At 46.9% G+C, this 16,685-nt stretch overlaps 7 protein-coding genes and 2 non-coding genes across 9 annotated transcripts; 4 read left to right on the forward strand and 5 right to left on the reverse strand.

Moving 5' to 3' along the window:
- Positions 1 to 641: 641 nt before the first annotated feature.
- LOC120908356 (transcriptional regulator Kaiso-like) lies at positions 642 to 3,096 on the reverse strand. The gene is made up of 2 exons (XM_040319274.1): positions 2,734 to 3,096; positions 642 to 2,652 (listed from the first exon to the last, which is right to left on the reverse strand). The coding sequence occupies exon 2, from the start codon at positions 2,244 to 2,246 to the stop codon at positions 801 to 803; it is 1,446 nt and encodes a 481-aa protein (XP_040175208.1). The 5' UTR covers positions 2,247 to 2,652; positions 2,734 to 3,096; the 3' UTR covers positions 642 to 800.
- Positions 3,097 to 4,905: 1,809 nt separating this feature from the next.
- Positions 4,906 to 5,650, forward strand: LOC120897492. Its single transcript, XM_040302435.1, has 2 exons — positions 4,906 to 5,134; positions 5,212 to 5,650. The coding sequence occupies exons 1-2, from the start codon at positions 5,025 to 5,027 to the stop codon at positions 5,507 to 5,509; spliced, it is 408 nt and encodes a 135-aa protein (XP_040158369.1). The 5' UTR covers positions 4,906 to 5,024; the 3' UTR covers positions 5,510 to 5,650.
- LOC120897490 lies at positions 5,551 to 6,782 on the reverse strand. Its single transcript, XM_040302433.1, has 3 exons — positions 6,354 to 6,782; positions 6,187 to 6,275; positions 5,551 to 6,120 (listed from the first exon to the last, which is right to left on the reverse strand). The coding sequence occupies exons 1-3, from the start codon at positions 6,632 to 6,634 to the stop codon at positions 5,675 to 5,677; spliced, it is 816 nt and encodes a 271-aa protein (XP_040158367.1). The 5' UTR covers positions 6,635 to 6,782; the 3' UTR covers positions 5,551 to 5,674.
- A 124-nt stretch (positions 6,783 to 6,906) lies between these two features.
- On the forward strand, positions 6,907 to 7,897 carry LOC120897491. The gene is made up of 3 exons (XM_040302434.1): positions 6,907 to 7,077; positions 7,155 to 7,243; positions 7,333 to 7,897. The coding sequence occupies exons 1-3, from the start codon at positions 6,926 to 6,928 to the stop codon at positions 7,782 to 7,784; spliced, it is 693 nt and encodes a 230-aa protein (XP_040158368.1). The 5' UTR covers positions 6,907 to 6,925; the 3' UTR covers positions 7,785 to 7,897.
- Positions 7,898 to 8,420: 523 nt separating this feature from the next.
- On the forward strand, positions 8,421 to 10,107 carry LOC120894904 (iodotyrosine deiodinase 1). Its single transcript, XM_040297816.1, has 2 exons — positions 8,421 to 9,009; positions 9,076 to 10,107. The coding sequence occupies exons 1-2, from the start codon at positions 8,793 to 8,795 to the stop codon at positions 9,789 to 9,791; spliced, it is 933 nt and encodes a 310-aa protein (XP_040153750.1). The 5' UTR covers positions 8,421 to 8,792; the 3' UTR covers positions 9,792 to 10,107.
- Positions 10,046 to 11,412, reverse strand: LOC120894975. The gene is made up of 2 exons (XM_040297939.1): positions 11,050 to 11,412; positions 10,046 to 10,966 (listed from the first exon to the last, which is right to left on the reverse strand). The coding sequence occupies exons 1-2, from the start codon at positions 11,386 to 11,388 to the stop codon at positions 10,652 to 10,654; spliced, it is 654 nt and encodes a 217-aa protein (XP_040153873.1). The 5' UTR covers positions 11,389 to 11,412; the 3' UTR covers positions 10,046 to 10,651.
- Positions 10,181 to 10,253, reverse strand: Trnar-ucg. Its single transcript has one exon. It is a non-coding gene; the product is annotated as a tRNA-Arg (tRNA).
- A 52-nt stretch (positions 11,413 to 11,464) lies between the features above and the next one.
- LOC120894821 (uncharacterized protein F23B12.7) lies at positions 11,465 to 15,021 on the forward strand. The gene is made up of 3 exons (XM_040297695.1): positions 11,465 to 13,503; positions 13,595 to 13,844; positions 13,914 to 15,021. Exons 1-3 carry the CDS (start codon positions 11,610 to 11,612, stop codon positions 14,935 to 14,937), a joined length of 3,168 nt encoding a protein of 1,055 aa, XP_040153629.1. The 5' UTR covers positions 11,465 to 11,609; the 3' UTR covers positions 14,938 to 15,021.
- A 133-nt stretch (positions 15,022 to 15,154) lies between these two features.
- Trnag-gcc lies at positions 15,155 to 15,225 on the reverse strand. The gene has a single exon. It is a non-coding gene; the product is annotated as a tRNA-Gly (tRNA).
- Positions 15,226 to 16,685: the final 1,460 nt, after the last annotated feature.

Genomic DNA, 16,685 nt, shown 5'->3' on the forward strand with positions numbered 1-16,685 from the left:
ACATTGCATTGTGCACGGTCCTTTCCAATGCTTTGATGGGGTTGGTGGATGTTGTACTAGCCACCTTTCTTTGTGTAAGCAATACGAACATCTTGGCTATCTCCGGTCCGGGTTCGTGGTATCGTACGAGAAATGCCAACGACACGGTGAGTAAATCGTTTATTACAATTCAAGAGTTCCAGTAATTTCCTCTCTTCCTCGTCTGTAAGGCGATCCACCTCTACAGAGCTGTTGCTTCCAGGAACTTTAAAAATGGACAAAGAGGGGCAAGGTCGGCAGAAGTTTTTTTTTCAACAAAGTTTACTTACGTTTCAGCTTTTCGTTCCGTTACATTTTGAACTTTCCTTATCAAGTTTTTTGTCCACTATGGAAAACCTATCCGGACAGTATCAGGCTCTTGAAGCGAATGGACTGCTATCTGTTCCATGGAATTGTATAATAGTTTCCAATGACTCAAGAAGATATAACAGGGCAGTGTATTCTTTGTTACCATTGTAGTGGACTTAACTCTTCAAGTGCAAATATAGTTTGAAGGAAACATTGAAATACAAATCATTTTACTTACCCTCATAAGATCATTTTGTAACACATGTCATGACAACCTTTACATAAAAATGAAAATAGTACCGAAAGAGTTTATAGTTCTTTGTAATGGTAGAAGTTCATTACTCTTTTATTTTTCAAGTTCAATTCCTTTTTGAAACGTTCGAAAATTAGATGAATGTAAAAAAACTGTTTTTCGCCGACACAGCAACGTGAATCCACCCCTCCGACAATGTTTCCATTGGACGTTGCTCATACTACATCCGTTCCGATGTTAACTCCGGATGTTTGAGCTTATAGTGTGTGGCCAAGGTTGCCCTTTTCTTGTAAATAGCCGGGCACAATGTACAGATGAAGAAACTCGGGAAGTGTGTTATGTAGTGTCTGTTAGTAAGTTTGACCAGTTCGTTGCAAATCTTGCACCGGCTATGGGTAACTGATACCTGCTCAAACGCTTGATTCATTTGTAAGCGCACGCTATGCATTCTTAGAACAGTAGTCCTTGAAATCGGGGCAAAGTCATATCCGACGGACATTTGTCTGTTCCTCATTCCAAACAACGTATTTTTCGCCTGTGTGGATGAGACTACCGTATGGCTTGCGCGGCGGTATCCCATCAGCTGAATGCGAATCTGCTGCTCCGATGGTACAGGCCTTTCGAACGTTCGCGAGCTGGAAGGATTGGAAACGCTCGTTTCATTTCGTCCTACAACAAAGTTCGGTGGAAGGACAGTTGAGTTGGTGGTGACGGGCTCATCTGGTAACTGAATGGCTCCGCCCTGACGCATGGTTTCAACGTTTCTAGAAAGATCAACAAACAAGTTGACGTCTCCTGGGTTGAGTTGTGGGGACGTTTGAGCTTGATTCGAGGTCCCTGGTTGTTTGGTCGGATCTTGAGGACTGTTTTGCAATGATGTTTGATCTTGGTCGGAAGTCCCTGGTCGTTCGATGCTCTCCAGAAAACGAGTTGTATCCGATGGAAGGTCATTTCCAACGTACGATTCCATTTCTTCTGTAGCAAAATTCGTTCCTTCCTCGGGAGTGGAAGGTATCTCTCCGCTTTGGTCAACTTGCTGCTGCTGCACATCCTCCACACCGATGTAACAATTCTCCTGATCATCCATACTATCCTCTAACTGTCCATCCACTTCCGTGTTGTTTCCGTAGCGTTGAGTTACAACGTCTGGTACAACATGAAGAGTTTTGTGTGCATTATCTACACTGTTGCATCCTGGCGTGGGGTAGTTGCCGTTTGTTTCAAGCAACTCACTTATCGATATCTGGACCGTATCCTCGTCACCGCTCAAATTCCCCATGATATACTCCGAACTTTTCACAATATGCACGTATTTCACTCCGAGCAACCTACGAACCTGGAAGCTCTGCGCCTTCAAGATGAAGTCTGGCAAATCATTCATGGGCAAGGTTATCTTGCCTTGGTATATAAATTTAACCATTTTTCGCATTTCATTTACCTCCACGTTGGGCAAGTGCACGATGGGGTGGGGATGCGGATTTTGGACGAACATATCCTCAAAGTAAGAGCTTCCGGCAGATAGAATAATCTGGTGTGCCTTGATATTTCCTCCACTGCACAACAGGGTTACATCGCACAATTTTTCTTGCGCAAGCAATTTCGGCAACACGGCTGTTAAGCTGCTGCTGTTTTGTGGTTCACAAATTATTGTATATAGTTCGACCATTTTGATTGTTTTCTTAGCACTGTATCAGCAATATGCAAACACGGTCGAGCAATTTAATATGAAACCAGCGTGAATTTTACTGCTATCAATCCTGTACGGAGGATTGGACTTGGCCGACAAGAATATGACAAGCTGATACATTAGACATACAGCGCCCTCTGTGTGGAAAATTATTTGGTGCTGCAAAGTTGAACGTCGTTTGCTTGAAAACAAGAAAAAGAAAATACTTTTTGCATGTGTTAAATTGTGTAATTTTAGTTACAAAAATAGACAAAAAAGCCCAATAATTAGATCATTTAGCAGAAAAAGAGTACTTTTGTAGCAATCATTCTGACGAAACAAAATTCTATTTTGATTTTTTCATCCTGCTCCGTTTGTCTAGCTGATTTAACTGGTCAGAGAATTCCTGTTGGACAAAAAAAGAGATAATAAACATTTATATACAAAATTAAAGCCCAACCATCCGGAATGAAGAGCTGTGGCTCACTTGAAATGTTTCAATTTCATCCCTGTTCAATCGTCCGTTTCGTGCCGTTTCTTTTGATGCTGTCTGTCCGTTCCTGCTCTTTCCGCAGCAGCGAAAACAGGAGAGCCCTAACATAATTGTGTTTGCTATCGTCTTCAAAGTTTATATCAGTTAAACTTTCTAAGTTGCTACTGCTTTGAGTAAAATATGTGTATGCTTGCTTGAAATTACGGACAGCTATGAATGTGATCATTTGCGGCTAATCACAAATATGTCATGGCCTATTGAGAACACACCGTATCGAATACGCGCGTATCAGTTGTTCAGTTCGGATTGTGTCATGAAATGTTTCAGTTTTTTTTTTTTCAACAATTACTATGAATTGTCAAAATGGACCGGACGATCCGACCCAAGGTGGATTAAAAATATCAGGTGGTGGACTCTAGTGCATTTTGACAATTCGTCACTTGACGTAAGGTCCCCAGGATTCAAACTTTGTTTACATTTATTAAATTTGTTCATATAATTTATCTACCCCATTTTTTTGATCAAACATTCTTTAAAAATATATTTTGGACTTCGCGAGTTCTGATTTAACATTAAAACATGGATTAAAGTGTGTTATTTTGTGTTATTCCGTGAATTTATTCTATAATTCATTGTGTTTTCGACATTTTCGATGATAAAAATTAAGAAAGCATTATTTTTTTCAATTTTCACATTAATTCCTCATTATCTACGAGCCGCATGGACAATTTAGGTGAGATTAGAACTCTTACTCATATGATTTTAAATTTCGTGCATAAACAAATCATCAAATCTTTTCTTAATATATCTCATTTTGTCAATAAAGCCAATAGACACACAAAAATGCACATAAAAACAAAGAAATCTGTTATATTTGCTAAGCTTTGTGTGCGGAAACCAATGGTTAACCCTATTCCAGGCAACCGACTACCCGGGTAGCCAAATCGATTTTGATTGCTCATTTCTCTGATTCTAGGAATCCGATTGATTTGAAATTTGGAATATGTGTGTAATCCACAGCCATCTTTCACTGGAATTTTTCGTAGATTTTTTTGAGTATAATTAACCTGTTTTTTAGAATTGAATTTTCCAATACCCCTATTCCAGGCAACCAGGCTACCCGGGTAGCCAGCGACTTTGGCAGCTTATAACTTTTGAATACGCAATCCGACATCGATGCAATATTCTGATGACAATCTAAAAACTAATGCAGTTTCTATAACTGTGCATAGATTGGTTCAACTCACTGCCGTTTTTTAGTTATAGCTTTTCAAAGTTGACAGGATGTTTTTGAAAATAATTACAAAATGTAAAAAATATTTTTTTCAGTACTTTAAAAAAAATTCACAGCCAAATGACTCTGATAGTTTGGAGAACTTTATGTTGCTCGTCTCTTGTAATTTTTTAGATTTTTTTACTAGGAATTAAAAATATAAAGGAGTTTCAATTTGAATAAAAACCGTTACGTTATGATCGATGATGGTAGAAAGACACCAATATCAAATAAATATCACACACACAATGTTTAAATTCAGTCTCTTAACAATGTGTAATCAACATAAGTGACCAACAGAGACCATTTTATGAAGTTTTTGCATTTGTCGCAGATGTGCATTTTATAAAATTATTATGACAGGTGTGATGTAACGGTTTTTATTCAAATCAAAACTCCTTTATCTTTGTTATGGCTCATAGAAAAATTCTAAACAAACATATAATAGACGTGCAACATACAGTTCTCTAAACTACTAGAGTCATTTTGCTGTGAAAATTTTGTAAAGTACTGAAAAAATATTTTTTACATTTTGTATTTTTTTTTTCAACAAAATCCTGCCAACTTTGAAAAACTATAGCTAAAAACGGCAGTGAGTTGAACCAATCTATGCACAGTATTAGAAACTGCATTAGTTTATTTAATTTTCATCAGCATATTGCATCATTATTGGATTACGCATTCGAAAGTTATAAGCCTCCAAAGTCGCTGGCTACACGGGTAGCCCGGTTGCCTGGAATATGATGTTTTTTTGGTTGCCAGTGACAGGATTAACGGTTTGACGTAAAATGACGTAAAGTCCCTCAACTATGGTGACCCCCCAAAGGCCCCAATCCACCACCTGATATTTTTAATCCACCTTGATCCGACCTGTGCTGTTACCTGGGCCCGTTGCAGTTGACAGTTTATTTTTGGTACAGCATTGACGCAGTGGCTTTTAGCACACAACAGCAGAAACGAATTGAACGCCAGCACTACACGAAGCTATACAATCGTTCAAATTGCGAGAAAAATGTTCCGTTCACTGTTGGCACCTTTTAACAAATGCTGCTCCGGAAGCCCGGAAGATGCCGCCGAGGATGAGCCACAGGCGCATGATGATTTGACTCAAGCGGTACCACCGTAAGTGCAGTTGCCGGCAATGGTGTCTCCTAAAATGGCTGTGTATGTTTGTGTGATGATTGTTTTTCTTGTTTCAGAAACATTGAAGTTGATGAAATCACACCTTCCAGAGCGAAACGCATGCGGGAAGATGAAGGAGACAATTTGAGCGTAGCTGGTTGCGTCGAAATGCGCAATTGGCACAAAGATCAAAAGCAGGAATCTCCCATTGTGCAAGATGCTGCCGTTCCGGAAGGCCAATCTATTCACAAGAAAATCAAACCGTCGGAAGAATTCGAAATGATGGAAATGCAGTCTGGCAAAGTAGCGACGTTGGCGACCGAGAACATCCCGACGTCGGTGACTGTTGCGCAGGATGCCAATGCGGAAGGGTAAAGGCGTTTCGGCTTCAATCAACACAGAAAAGCATTGCAGAATTTTTGGAAATGGTTACACCATTTATTAACATTCTAGAACTGCATTCATCTGCGATCATAAATTCGTTGTCATTCCTCAAAGGAAACATACTATGAAATAAACTATGACCTTGCACTAAAAACGCTATACAGCCGTCTCGATGGTGGATGGAGTGTCGCTGGATGCTGAATTTTTCCATGAAATAGTCTTCAGGCATTTGGACTTATCTCGTTCTTGCGCTTCCCGTGCGATGGTTGGATGTGAAGCGTTGACAGGATTTTCCGTCCGAGGATTGCTATCCTTCGTTGACGCGAGTGACGGTAAGGAAGCAACTCGGCGGACTTTTTTCGGTGAACAGGCAGTTGAGGTGGCACAGCACATCGCAGCACCTGTTGCCGGTCGGGGACAATGGAATGGCATCGAATGAACTTCAATCGGGCAGGTCCGGTAATTGTTGGCAGAGGCTTTTAGGCAGCCGGACATGATCGCAGTATCGTCGTGAGGTGATAGTGTACGCTGTTCCAGCTCCAGCAGATATTTCAATCGACGACGCTGATGAATTGTCTGGTGTTTGTTGTACAAGCCATGTTCTGGAAGGGAAAAGAGATTCACTATCGTAGTTATCCCTGAACACCACGCTAGCGCACTTTCATTACCTTTAAGCAGTTTTTTCAACATTGTTTGTTCCTCTCCATCGCCTATATTTCGTTCCGACAAGAAAATTGTAAATTGGCGCCTGGGTAAGCTGCAAAAACGAAACAAACATTCTTAATCTTTGCCTTTTCCAGTTGGATTTTAGCGTAGAACGGTGTGGCGATCTTACCTGTTGTGACGTGCTTCGGTTGTCCAATTTCGGTATCCGGTGAACGAAAACTCAGCTGACGCTGCCCTGTCCGGCCGGCTGGCACAATGGCTCCACGGGAAGCTGTTGCACTTTGCCCGCTGCTTAGCTAGCCAGCTCTCGAATCGGGAGAACATTTCTTCTATCGTCCTTGCCACTGTCGGTGTTGCTTGTTGAAGGGAAATCGATCGAATGAGCTCGTTGCGATCGAACGAGCACCTGTACGACACCGGTTTTAGCGAGCGATAGACATTCCTGTACATTCCTGTTTGCCGCTTCAAAACAATGCCTGCATGAGCGGTAAACAAATTGCCTACATTGAGGCGCCGGCAACATTTCTGCTCCCACTGTGCAGTGTGGCGCGAAATTAAGCCGTTTACGCCTGAATGTAGACATGTGAGAAGGTTTTTTGTTTAGAGCGCGAACGGGCAAAATCAAGTTCGTATTTCAAAGAAACGAACTGTCGAACCATTCATAAACAAATCAAAATTTTGCCCATTTCCTGTGTCTCTTCTATTTGGGTGGATTTTTGTTCGCTCAAAGCTACCAAGGAAATGTTTTCTCGATTCCGGAGCTGGTTTGCGAAGCAGCGGAACAGGTGCAACAATTGCGCCCGGTGCCATTATGCACCAGCACGGTCGGAATGCACAGGATCGGCCGAATTTGCTGATGCAGAAAACTGGACTCCCGGAACACGTCAACACAGGTTAGGAAAAACAATCCCCCCGCTATCCTCGGCGATCAAATCAAATACATTTGTGTTACCAATGACTACCTTTCCAGCCTACCCAGACCGCTGTTTAGCAGCTTCTGGCCCGAGCGAAACATTAACGAAGCAGTGGAGCAAGCATTTTTGAAACAGTTCCTCAAGGGTGGGTATAGCCTCCTCAATCGCATTCAGTTCTTTCGGAGGGGAACATCAGTTTTCATTTTTTTTCCCTTCCCGCAAATACACTTCCAGAGCATGGGCTGTACAATAAGCATCAAACCATTGAGCAGCGTCGACGGTTGAAGCAACTGCTCGAACTAGAGCAGCGCACGTTACTGTTGCACAGCGAGCAGTACAATGCACGGCCGGATGATGATGAGGTTATGTCCGGGGTGCACTCACTGCAGCTAACCACGCAAAGCAACACCACCAGTCGGACCTGTTCGGCGGAGTTTCATTCGATGCCATTCCCCAGCCCCGATCCGACACCCGACACTGTTCTGAGCTCCGTTGGGTCACGCCGAGTCTCCTCCTTGCCGACGCTTGCACTCGGTGCGATGGATCTTCCGCCGGATGTAGTCACAGCAGCTTCGCATCCAACCGTCGCGCAGGAAGTGCAGGCAACGGAACGATGGGAACGAATTCTCGTGTGGAAAATGGTCGTCCAGGGCGATGTTCTGCCATACTTAGAGACGGAGGTTTAAGCGACAGGGAGCCATTTTTCGGTTAGGAAATGGAATGAAAACACCTCGATTTAAGTGAAACATTGTTGCGGCTTTGTAAACGTATCAGTATGGGTTAAACTACTGTGAAACAATAATCAAAATGATGTACTGAACAGAAAATCGCATCTCCCATTCATTCATTCTTACATCATATGCATACGGAGAAAGGGAAGTTCAATGTTCATTATCAAATACCCTGTCCCGTAGCTGGCGGCGATAAAGTATTATTAAACGGCTCGCCTACAAAGACAAACCTGATAGCAATTATCTTGCCAAGTCAAAACATAAACCTGCCCCAGAGCCTCGATGCCCCTCGATGCCCCAACGTGTGGCATGTCGATAGGTAAGCGGAGTGCGCGATCTCTATTATTTACAGCAACGTTGTAGCTACATTTACCGCCTCCCCCTAGGTCGGTTACGAGACATGGCAAACCAAGAACCTCCCGGGGCCAGTTCACACCAGCATCATCTTAATCATCACCGTCAGCAGCTAGTTGATGGTGGTGTGTGTGTCCAGGGCATCGTAAGGCACCGACGCGATCGACCAGTCATGACCATAACTCGGAACAACACTGCCGTGCCCTTGTCCCACAGTCGAAACGATTCACCCGCAACCTTCGGTCCACTGATGATCGGCAAGGGTAAGCACACAATGCGTGCGTGTGTGTGTTGTTGCAGTTGCATGGGAGTGTGCGAAACAGGCGCCGGATAAAGCTAGATAACGATGAAAATGGCACGAGAAGGCAAAACGTGCGTGACTTAGGAAGGCGTTAGACTGGCTGAGGAATTGATGATAATGGGGCTTTTGTGTGTGTGTGTGTGTTTGGGTATGTGTCCGCGCGTTAGAGAGTCGATTTGCCGTTACGATTCGCCTTCCAGTTCGCAGTTCATCAGCAAGCGTCGTACGGTGTTGTTCGTTCGTTCGGTTGTTCTTGGCGCGCGTCGTTGTTGCTCGGTAACACCCCATCCCCATCCGTCCGCAGAGTCATGGCCTCCTATCTGGAGGATTTAGTCGACTATTTTCTCAGCAGCTCGGCGCTTGTAACCTACTGGAACTACATCTTCCCCGTGCTGGTGGGACTGTACCTGGCGATCTCCCTGTACGACAAGCATCGGTACGGACGGAACAAGAAGCTGAGAATTACGGAACCGGCTGCAGCAGAGAAGAATGGCAGCAAGCTGGACGGTATCGAGTATGTTGGAGGTGAGTTTGCGATGTGTCTTTGGTTGGTGCCCGAAATGACCCATCTCTCCCTTTCATGCGACACAGATCTGGAACATGCTGACTACGACCCACTTCCTGCACTGGAGGAGAAACCACACGTCCCGTACGCCGGTGCAACGGTCACACTAGCCCAGGACCCATTAGAGGCAGCCGAACGGTTCTACGCCATCGCCAACAATCGGCGCAGTGTGCGCAAGTTTAGCTCCCGCCCGGTGGATGTGGCCATCGTGGAGCGGTGCATCCGGGCGGCCGGTACGGCGCCAAGCGGTGCCCACACCGAACCGTGGACCTTCTGTCTCGTGTCGGATCCTTCGATCAAGGCGAGCGTGCGCGAGATCATCGAGGCCGAGGAGTTCGTCAACTACACGCAGCGAATGGCCAAACAGTGGGTGACCGATCTGCGGCCCATTCGTACGAACCACGTGAAGGAGTACCTGACCGAGGCGCCCCATCTGGTGCTGGTGTTCAAGCAGACGTACGGCTACAAGGTGGATGGGGACGCCACGGCCAAGAAGCAGCACTACTACAACGAAATATCGACCTCGATCGCGACCGGCATGCTGCTGTGCGCGTTCCAGTGTGCCGGGTTGAGCTCGCTCGTTACCACGCCGCTCAACTGTGGCCCTGCCCTGCGCACCCTGCTCGAGCGGCCACCGAACGAGAAGCTGCTGGTGCTGCTGCCCGTAGGCTACCCGGCAGACGACTGTACCGTGCCGGATCTGCAGCGGAAACCGCTGGAAGACATCCTGGTGCGCTATTGACGATGAAAACCGGCAAGCGCTCTCTTTCTCTCTTTCTTTCCGTTGGAAGCGGTTGTTACTGAAATGGAAAGCGATAGGGAGGTGCACCGGTGCACGACGGACCGAATGCACAGGCCCTGAGAAGGTGATAAAGCTGGATAAAAGCGTACGATAAGAGCTGCTGTGCTAATATCCGCTGGATTAGTGGACAGTGCCGCGGCTAGCAATAAACAAAAACCAGCTGCAATTTCCCGTCCAAGAAAGATAGCAAGCGATTTTGTGGTCAGTTTGAAGATAAAGTTTTATTTTGTGTATAAATAAAATCAATTTACTCGTAGTAACACGCATGTCGACGAACACTTACGAAGGAAGTAACAAAACGTAAACAAAAAAAAAGATTCCCAAGTGTGCGACCGTGACAGGACTCGAACCTGCAATCTTCGGATCCGAAGTCCGACGCCTTCTCCATTAGGCCACACGGCCCCGCTGACAGCGCAGCGCTTATTTACAAACACATTCTCTTCAACCCTTTCGCTCCGTTCGAGCCTATCTTCAGGCGTGTTTCTTGGCTGCGCGTGCCATCCATGGGCGCACTTGGGTTGATACACACGCACTGCGCGCCTAACATTCCACTTTCCTAAGCACATTTGTACATTACATTTCAGGTCAATGTACTTAGACTACCCACACTCACACGCCGTATTACCGAATTGTAAATACTGTCGCACAGTACACCCCACCCTACACCCACCTTCAGGACTTTGTTTACGAAGATCGTTCACAAATAATCAACCCAAAAAACAATCGATGTCCACCGTGTAGAGGGTGCATGTGACTTCCGGAAAAGTTAACTCCAACTCCCGGACACCCGCTTAACTCTTTTACCTACGCGATCTGCTCTTACTACTTCCTTCGCCCTTCGACTGCTCCTTGGCGCGTTTTTTACTCGGCTCGCCTTCGTCCTCGTCGTTATCGTCGTTATCATCGTCCTGAAGCAGCTCGTTCAGATTGATACCGACAAGCTTGTCCGCCTTGGCTTGCGCCTGTGTGATGAACAGCTCCTTGAGAAATTTCAGCTCCTTCTTCTGGTTGTCAATTTTGTCTTCCAGCAGCTGGTTCTTGAGCCGCAAATCGTTCACACGCTGCTGCGTCTCTTCCGTCTTCATTTTAGACTTTACCCGGCTGCGCTTGACGGCCTGGCGGGAACGGCAACGAGCAAGAACATTCGGAACGTGAGGACTCCCGTTTCCAGGGTGATGCAATTTCGGTGCCACTTTACCTGATTGTTACGGTCCCGCTTGCGACGATACTCATCGTCCTCCTCGTCGGTGGTGGACTTTCTTTTCGGTGGCATTCTGTAGCGTACACTGCGGCGGATTCGTTCACTGCTGATTAGCGCCAATTGCACCAAGCCGAATTGTAAGGGATAAACAAAATAAAATGCACAACTTGCGCTGCGTCGATTGCGCGGCCACCACTTTGACAGAGCTGCGATATTGATAAACAAACAAGTGTTCGCGCGTGAAGGTCGAAGGTTCCGAACGGTTGGTGTGGGAATATAGCCGAAAAAAAAGCCAAGAAGAGCTACACTTTCATTTAAACGAAAAGGCATGTTCATTTAACTGTGTTGTGTGAAATAAGGGCAACTTTTGTGGAGTTCTTAGTTTAATTTACATTAAAACATGAAACCACGAACCTCCGAAGATAGCCCTTCACTAGGCACCCATCATCAGCGAAATTTGACAGCCTCCCTCGAGCCAACTGTCAATGATGACAGCCCCGTGCGCACATGTTCGTTCAAAGTAAACAGTTCACAGTTTTTGTATTGTCCACAGCACGATGGCGATCGGCGGAGGAAAGTTTAAAAAGAAAAGCGACAAAAAACGCTACTTTGAGCAGCAGGCGGACGAATCGGCAACACCGGAGCCACAGTCAAGTGAGGTGCAAGCCCGCCCCGCCAAAATCGTATTCGACGATGAAGGTGAGCAACGCGTGGTGTCGATTGATTACACGGCTGGCGAAACCGGCACATCGCGTGCTACCGGTGCGAGGCGCAAGAAGGCACATGCGGACGGTGAAGATGACGACCACGAGGGTGACGGGGATGAGGAGGAGGACCAACTGACCAAGCTGTGGTACAACAACTTCGAACCATACAATCTGGTCGGCGAGATGGTGGACATGAAGGACGCGGAATTGGCGGAACTGCGCAACATCTGCAAGGTGGCATTCGAGGCCGAGTGCCGGGCCCGCAAGCGGTACGATCCGTCCGATGCAAAGTGGCTGCTGAGCGCGCTGGAAAAGGGTACGCTGCGGGACAGGGCCAACGCGGGGGCGCTGCTGGTGCAGACGAACCCGTTCTGCCATCTGCACGCGCTCGACACGCTGGTCGGGATGGTGAAACCGTCCAACAAGGGCTTCCTGGACGTGGTCGAAGTGCTGACCGAGCTGATGCTGAAATCGCTGATGCCCACCCATCGCAAGCTGATCACGCTGCCGATGCGCGGCACGGACTGGAAGAACGTGCAGAAGCTGCAAACGCTGGAGAAGCCCATCCGGGACCAGATTTACGCCCACTGGCACTTTGAGGACCAGCTGCGCGAGCACTACTTCGCATTCGTCACCAATCTGTCCACCATCCTGCACACCGGCCAGGAGCCGGCCAAGCTGAAGGTGATCGGCCATGTGGCGAAGCTGTTCAGCAACGTGCCGGAGCTGGAGCGGCTGCTGCTGACGGCGCTGGTCAACAAGCTGGGCGATCCGTTGCGCCCGGTCGCGTCGAAGGTGCTCTACCATCTGCAGCAGATCGTGCGGCGCCACAGCGCGATGGCATTCATCATTACGGGCGAGGTGGAGAAGCTGCTGTTCCGCAACAATGTCGCCCCGATGGCGCAGTACTATTCGCTCTCCTTTCTCGCCGCGATTGGTTCGTTCGGCGACTTTCCGACCTGCCAGAAGATGATCAACATTTGCTTCTCGTACTTTAAAATTCTCACCGAAAAGGGTGAAATCAACTCGCGCACGATGCAGTCCATCCTCACCTGTCTGCGGAAAGCGATCGCGAACGTGAAGCGGGACGTCGATCTGGCGGAGGTGGTCGAACCGGGGCTGCTGGACGTCATTTACCGGATGATCCATCTGGCGGACTTTCCGATCGGTTGCCAGGGACTGTCGCTGCTGCTGGAAATTACCGAGCGCAAGGGGTACGAGCAGGACCGGTTCTATAATGCGCTGTACAGGAAGCTGCTCGATCCGGAGCTGGCGTCGATCGGGCCGCGCATAACGAACGTGTTCTTTTACATACTTCACCGGGCGATGCAGAACGATCCCATCCCGGAGCGGGCGCAAGCGTTCGTGAAGCGGCTGCTGCAGGTTGCGTTCTACTTTCCGGCCGCGCGGCTTTGCGGTGCGCTGATAGTGGTCAGTAAGGTGCTGCGCAAGCGCAAGGTTTTGCTGAAGGACGGACAAACGCCTCCGGACGTCGATGCGGTCGAGGAGGTTGCTGTGGAGGAGCCGAAGGAAGCTCTAGACGACCTGGAAGAGGACGTCGAGGGGAAGCAGGACGTAAGCAAGCAAGCCGAAAACAAGGTACATCGTGCGCCAACGCGTTACGATGCGTTCAGAAGGGCTTCGGAGTTTGCGGGCGCCCAGTACACGCTCCGGTACGAGCTGGTACGATATCGGTCACACTTCCATCCCACGGTGCAAAAGTTCGCCGAGAGCATTCTTGCGAGTGAGTATAGAGCAGGCTTCGTTGCTATGCAATGAGTGCGCAATGTGCATGGATGGTAATGGTGATCAATGTATTTCTCTCCCTTCCGCAGATTCCGCTCTGACGTACTACGGCGATCCGCTGCAGGACTTTTCGCTCGGTCGCTTCCTGGACCGGTTTGCGTTTAAGAATCCGAAAAAGCCCAAAACAGTGAAGGACGAGAATGGGGAGGAACGACTGCGCCCACAGATCCCCGGAGTGGCCATGCGGAAGAGCGACTACGCACCGGCCGGATTCCGCGCCCTGCCAGTCAACGCACTTGCCAAGGATAAGTGCGCCGAGGACGATGAGTTCATTTTGAAGTAAGTGTTTCGAGATGAGTGCTCTGATAGTACGGTGATCACATATTCCGCTCCTCTGTTGCTTGCTAGGTTCCTGGAGCAGAAGCGGCTTCGCCTCCAGCGTGCCCAAGAGCGCAAAAAGGCCAAGGGCGGGGATGATGAGGACGAGGATTCGGACGTGGATTCGCTTAACGACGATGAGTTCGATGCCTACCTGGACCAGCTCGGTGTGCCGGGCGGCACGGGCCAAGATGCCGATATGGACGGTGGGAACGAGGTTGACTTCATGCAGGAGCTCGAACAGGAGCTGGCCAAGGAACGCAAGGGTAAGCAGTCGGCAGGCAAAAAGTCTGTCAAGAACGACGAGGACGATGAAGATGGGCTGGACGATTGGGACTTTGTGGACGATGAGGACGATGACGATGGTGGAGAGGGCGATGATGATTCGGATGACGATCGTCCACGAAAGATCCGTCGCGATGGTGATGTGCGTGAGGATGATGGCGAGTTTAGCGACGGGGGCAGCATTTCGCTCGAGGAAGATGAGGATGAAGATTTCGACATGGCCGACTTGGATGATGATAATGATAATGATGATGTTGGGTCGGATGATGACGCGGTCGACGAGCCGATGCCGAAGAAGCGCAAGAAGCTGTCCGCTAAGTCGACGGGCATGGTGAGCCAGCGTGAGTTCGCGCGCAAGCTGAAGACGTCCGATGTGAACTCGTTGTTTGCGGCGGCCGATGACTTTTCCGAACTGCTGGAAGGCAACGTTGATCCGTTGAGCGGGGATGGACGCGGTGCCGGCAAGAAGAAGGGTGGCGGTGGAATGATGAAAAAGGCAAGTAAACGACAGTTCGAGGCGCACGGTACGGAGGCCGAGGTGTTCAATCAGGATGCGTCGTCGATGAAGCAGCTTGCCTGGGAAGCGTCCCGGTTTAGTGATCATGGACGAGGCGGCGGAAAGCGTTTCGGTGGACGAGGTGGAGGAGCTGGTAGGACAAATTTCCAGAAGCGGGGCGGCGGCGGAGGTGGCTTTGGGCGGGGTAGAGGAGGTGGTAAGAAGTTTGTTGGAGGTGGGCGGGGAGGTGGAAGGCCCATGGGGCGGAAGTAGGGTCAAGCTGTAGGAGAAATCATATTGAAAGTAAGTTAGAGTGAAGCGGTTGTAACTGATCTATAAATGTGTCATTTAAAGGAAGCATTGCGATGTAATATGCGTATTTAAATGAAAGAAGAGAACAAGGGAGGCAAACGAACCATAGCTGAAACGAGGGTCTCATTAACGTCGGTAAAAAGTTGATTTGGCCAAAAGGAAAAAAAATGATTCCGGTTGCATCGGCCGGGAATCGAACCCGGGCCGCCCGCGTGGCAGGCGAGCATTCTACCACTGAACCACCGATGCTTCGTGTTGGAAGGGGAGTTGATACCCCTATAATATGTCATACCAACGACCAAATAAGTAGAAAATGGAGCATTGGGTGTCGTATTAGTAGAAATACGGTTTTCAGTGCAGGGTTACTGATTGGTATACTAATCTTGTTTTAAAAATGCTACTTTTCTAGGGATATGTTTTTGCTGCAGAAATATACCAAGAATAATGAATTGTGCTGAACAAATTATTTCGATTCAAATGAGAGTTGAAGAGTTTTCAGCTTAAGGTCTACCAAGAATCATCAGTAAACCTTTTAGTATAATAGTTTTTAAACACAATGTCATCGATTCTGCATGAATAATTGGAATCCAAAATGCATCATAATACAACATTTCATAGAAAAACGCAACGCAAATGGTATTATTTTGATTCATTAATATATTTCATCATTACTTTTTGATTTATTGATTCATGCCTATTATAAAGAAAGGATTTTTGTTGTTGTTTGTATGCTTTTTTCATCTTCAAGTTTTTGTCGATCTTCGTTTCTTCGCAGAAATCATTCTCTCATCCTTTCACACGTGCCTTCACCCACGTTCACACCCGTTTTACGTACACACCCGTCCCCATTTCCTTCTACCGGTCTCTGTCTCAGCCCGTATTATTTCATTGTCGTGTTTTGATTTCATATCATTAACGCCACTTTTTATATGTAATCTGCTACACAACTCAAATCCCGCTTGTTTCGAATGTATTTTTGTGTGTGTGTTTTTTATGTTCGTTTTAACATCTTGTTTCTTCTTTCATTTTAAAGATGTCCATTACAATGCGGTGCATTAATGTTTTTACTAGTAACATTGTTTTCATTTTTCTGCTCTGACTTCTAGTCCGATTATAGGTGTTGGGTTGGTTTTTCTTTCAGGGGTAGGGAAGGGTCTGAAAAAGAACTGGAAAGAGCGGAGTAGATCTTACTGTGTGTTTCTTACATTTTGTCCTCCACTCATCACTTTCCTTGTCGTACGCGTTTGTATTGTTTCTCTGCCGGCTTAAGTAAACCGTTTCCTGTTTTCGCTCGTTTACGTAGCATGAAAGTAAATGTGTTTTCTTTGTTTGTTTGTTGTTGCGTTGATTATATTGCTACGCTGTGTATTCGCTGTGTATGTAGCTATTGTTTAGGGTTTGATTGAAATATTATTGTATAGGTTTTTTTTGTTTCATTACGTGATGGTTTAATTATTTTTAGCGTTTAAGTATTTTGACGAGTTTTGTTGGTTTGCTGTTTGTTCATTGCTGTTACAAGAACGAGTAGTAGTAGTAGTAGTTGGTAGAATGTCTATTTTTAAATGTGAGTGTATTTAATTGGTTTGATTTACTTGTTTTGTTTTTTTTTGTTTCGACTATTTCATCGATATTAGTAACTGGTTGGCTTATTCCATGCGCTTGTACATACGAATTTCCATGACTCATTTCGTTTTCCGATGCGTCCATTA

This window comes from Anopheles arabiensis, chromosome 2, assembly GCF_016920715.1.
Source record: "Anopheles arabiensis isolate DONGOLA chromosome 2, AaraD3, whole genome shotgun sequence".
In the NCBI taxonomy this organism is placed as follows: domain Eukaryota; kingdom Metazoa; phylum Arthropoda; class Insecta; order Diptera; family Culicidae; genus Anopheles; species Anopheles arabiensis.

What these genes read in the sequence shown, in the direction of transcription:
- LOC120908356 (XM_040319274.1), bottom strand. Translation starts at nt 2,246, where the DNA reads ATGGTCGAACTATATACAATAATTTGTGAACCACAAAACAGCAGCAGC.
- LOC120897492 (XM_040302435.1), top strand. Translation starts at nt 5,025, where the DNA reads ATGTTCCGTTCACTGTTGGCACCTTTTAACAAATGCTGCTCCGGAAGC. An exon ending in TTGACTCAAGCGGTACCACC is followed by an intron (nt 5,135 to 5,211) that starts GTAAGTGCAGTT and finishes TTCTTGTTTCAG; the next exon opens with AAACATTGAAGTTGATGAAA.
- LOC120897490 (XM_040302433.1), bottom strand. Translation starts at nt 6,634, where the DNA reads ATGTACAGGAATGTCTATCGCTCGCTAAAACCGGTGTCGTACAGGTGC. An exon ending in ACCGAAGCACGTCACAACAG is followed by an intron (nt 6,276 to 6,353) that starts GTAAGATCGCCA and finishes TCGTTTTTGCAG; the next exon opens with CTTACCCAGGCGCCAATTTA. An exon ending in GTTGAAAAAACTGCTTAAAG is followed by an intron (nt 6,121 to 6,186) that starts GTAATGAAAGTG and finishes TTTCCCTTCCAG; the next exon opens with AACATGGCTTGTACAACAAA.
- LOC120897491 (XM_040302434.1), top strand. Translation starts at nt 6,926, where the DNA reads ATGTTTTCTCGATTCCGGAGCTGGTTTGCGAAGCAGCGGAACAGGTGC. An exon ending in CCCGGAACACGTCAACACAG is followed by an intron (nt 7,078 to 7,154) that starts GTTAGGAAAAAC and finishes CTACCTTTCCAG; the next exon opens with CCTACCCAGACCGCTGTTTA. An exon ending in TTTGAAACAGTTCCTCAAGG is followed by an intron (nt 7,244 to 7,332) that starts GTGGGTATAGCC and finishes ATACACTTCCAG; the next exon opens with AGCATGGGCTGTACAATAAG.
- LOC120894904 (XM_040297816.1), top strand. Translation starts at nt 8,793, where the DNA reads ATGGCCTCCTATCTGGAGGATTTAGTCGACTATTTTCTCAGCAGCTCG. An exon ending in CGGTATCGAGTATGTTGGAG is followed by an intron (nt 9,010 to 9,075) that starts GTGAGTTTGCGA and finishes CATGCGACACAG; the next exon opens with ATCTGGAACATGCTGACTAC.
- LOC120894975 (XM_040297939.1), bottom strand. Translation starts at nt 11,388, where the DNA reads ATGAACATGCCTTTTCGTTTAAATGAAAGTGTAGCTCTTCTTGGCTTT. An exon ending in AGCGGGACCGTAACAATCAG is followed by an intron (nt 10,967 to 11,049) that starts GTAAAGTGGCAC and finishes CGTTCCCGCCAG; the next exon opens with GCCGTCAAGCGCAGCCGGGT.
- LOC120894821 (XM_040297695.1), top strand. Translation starts at nt 11,610, where the DNA reads ATGGCGATCGGCGGAGGAAAGTTTAAAAAGAAAAGCGACAAAAAACGC. An exon ending in CGCCGAGAGCATTCTTGCGA is followed by an intron (nt 13,504 to 13,594) that starts GTGAGTATAGAG and finishes TCCCTTCCGCAG; the next exon opens with ATTCCGCTCTGACGTACTAC. An exon ending in GACGATGAGTTCATTTTGAA is followed by an intron (nt 13,845 to 13,913) that starts GTAAGTGTTTCG and finishes GTTGCTTGCTAG; the next exon opens with GTTCCTGGAGCAGAAGCGGC.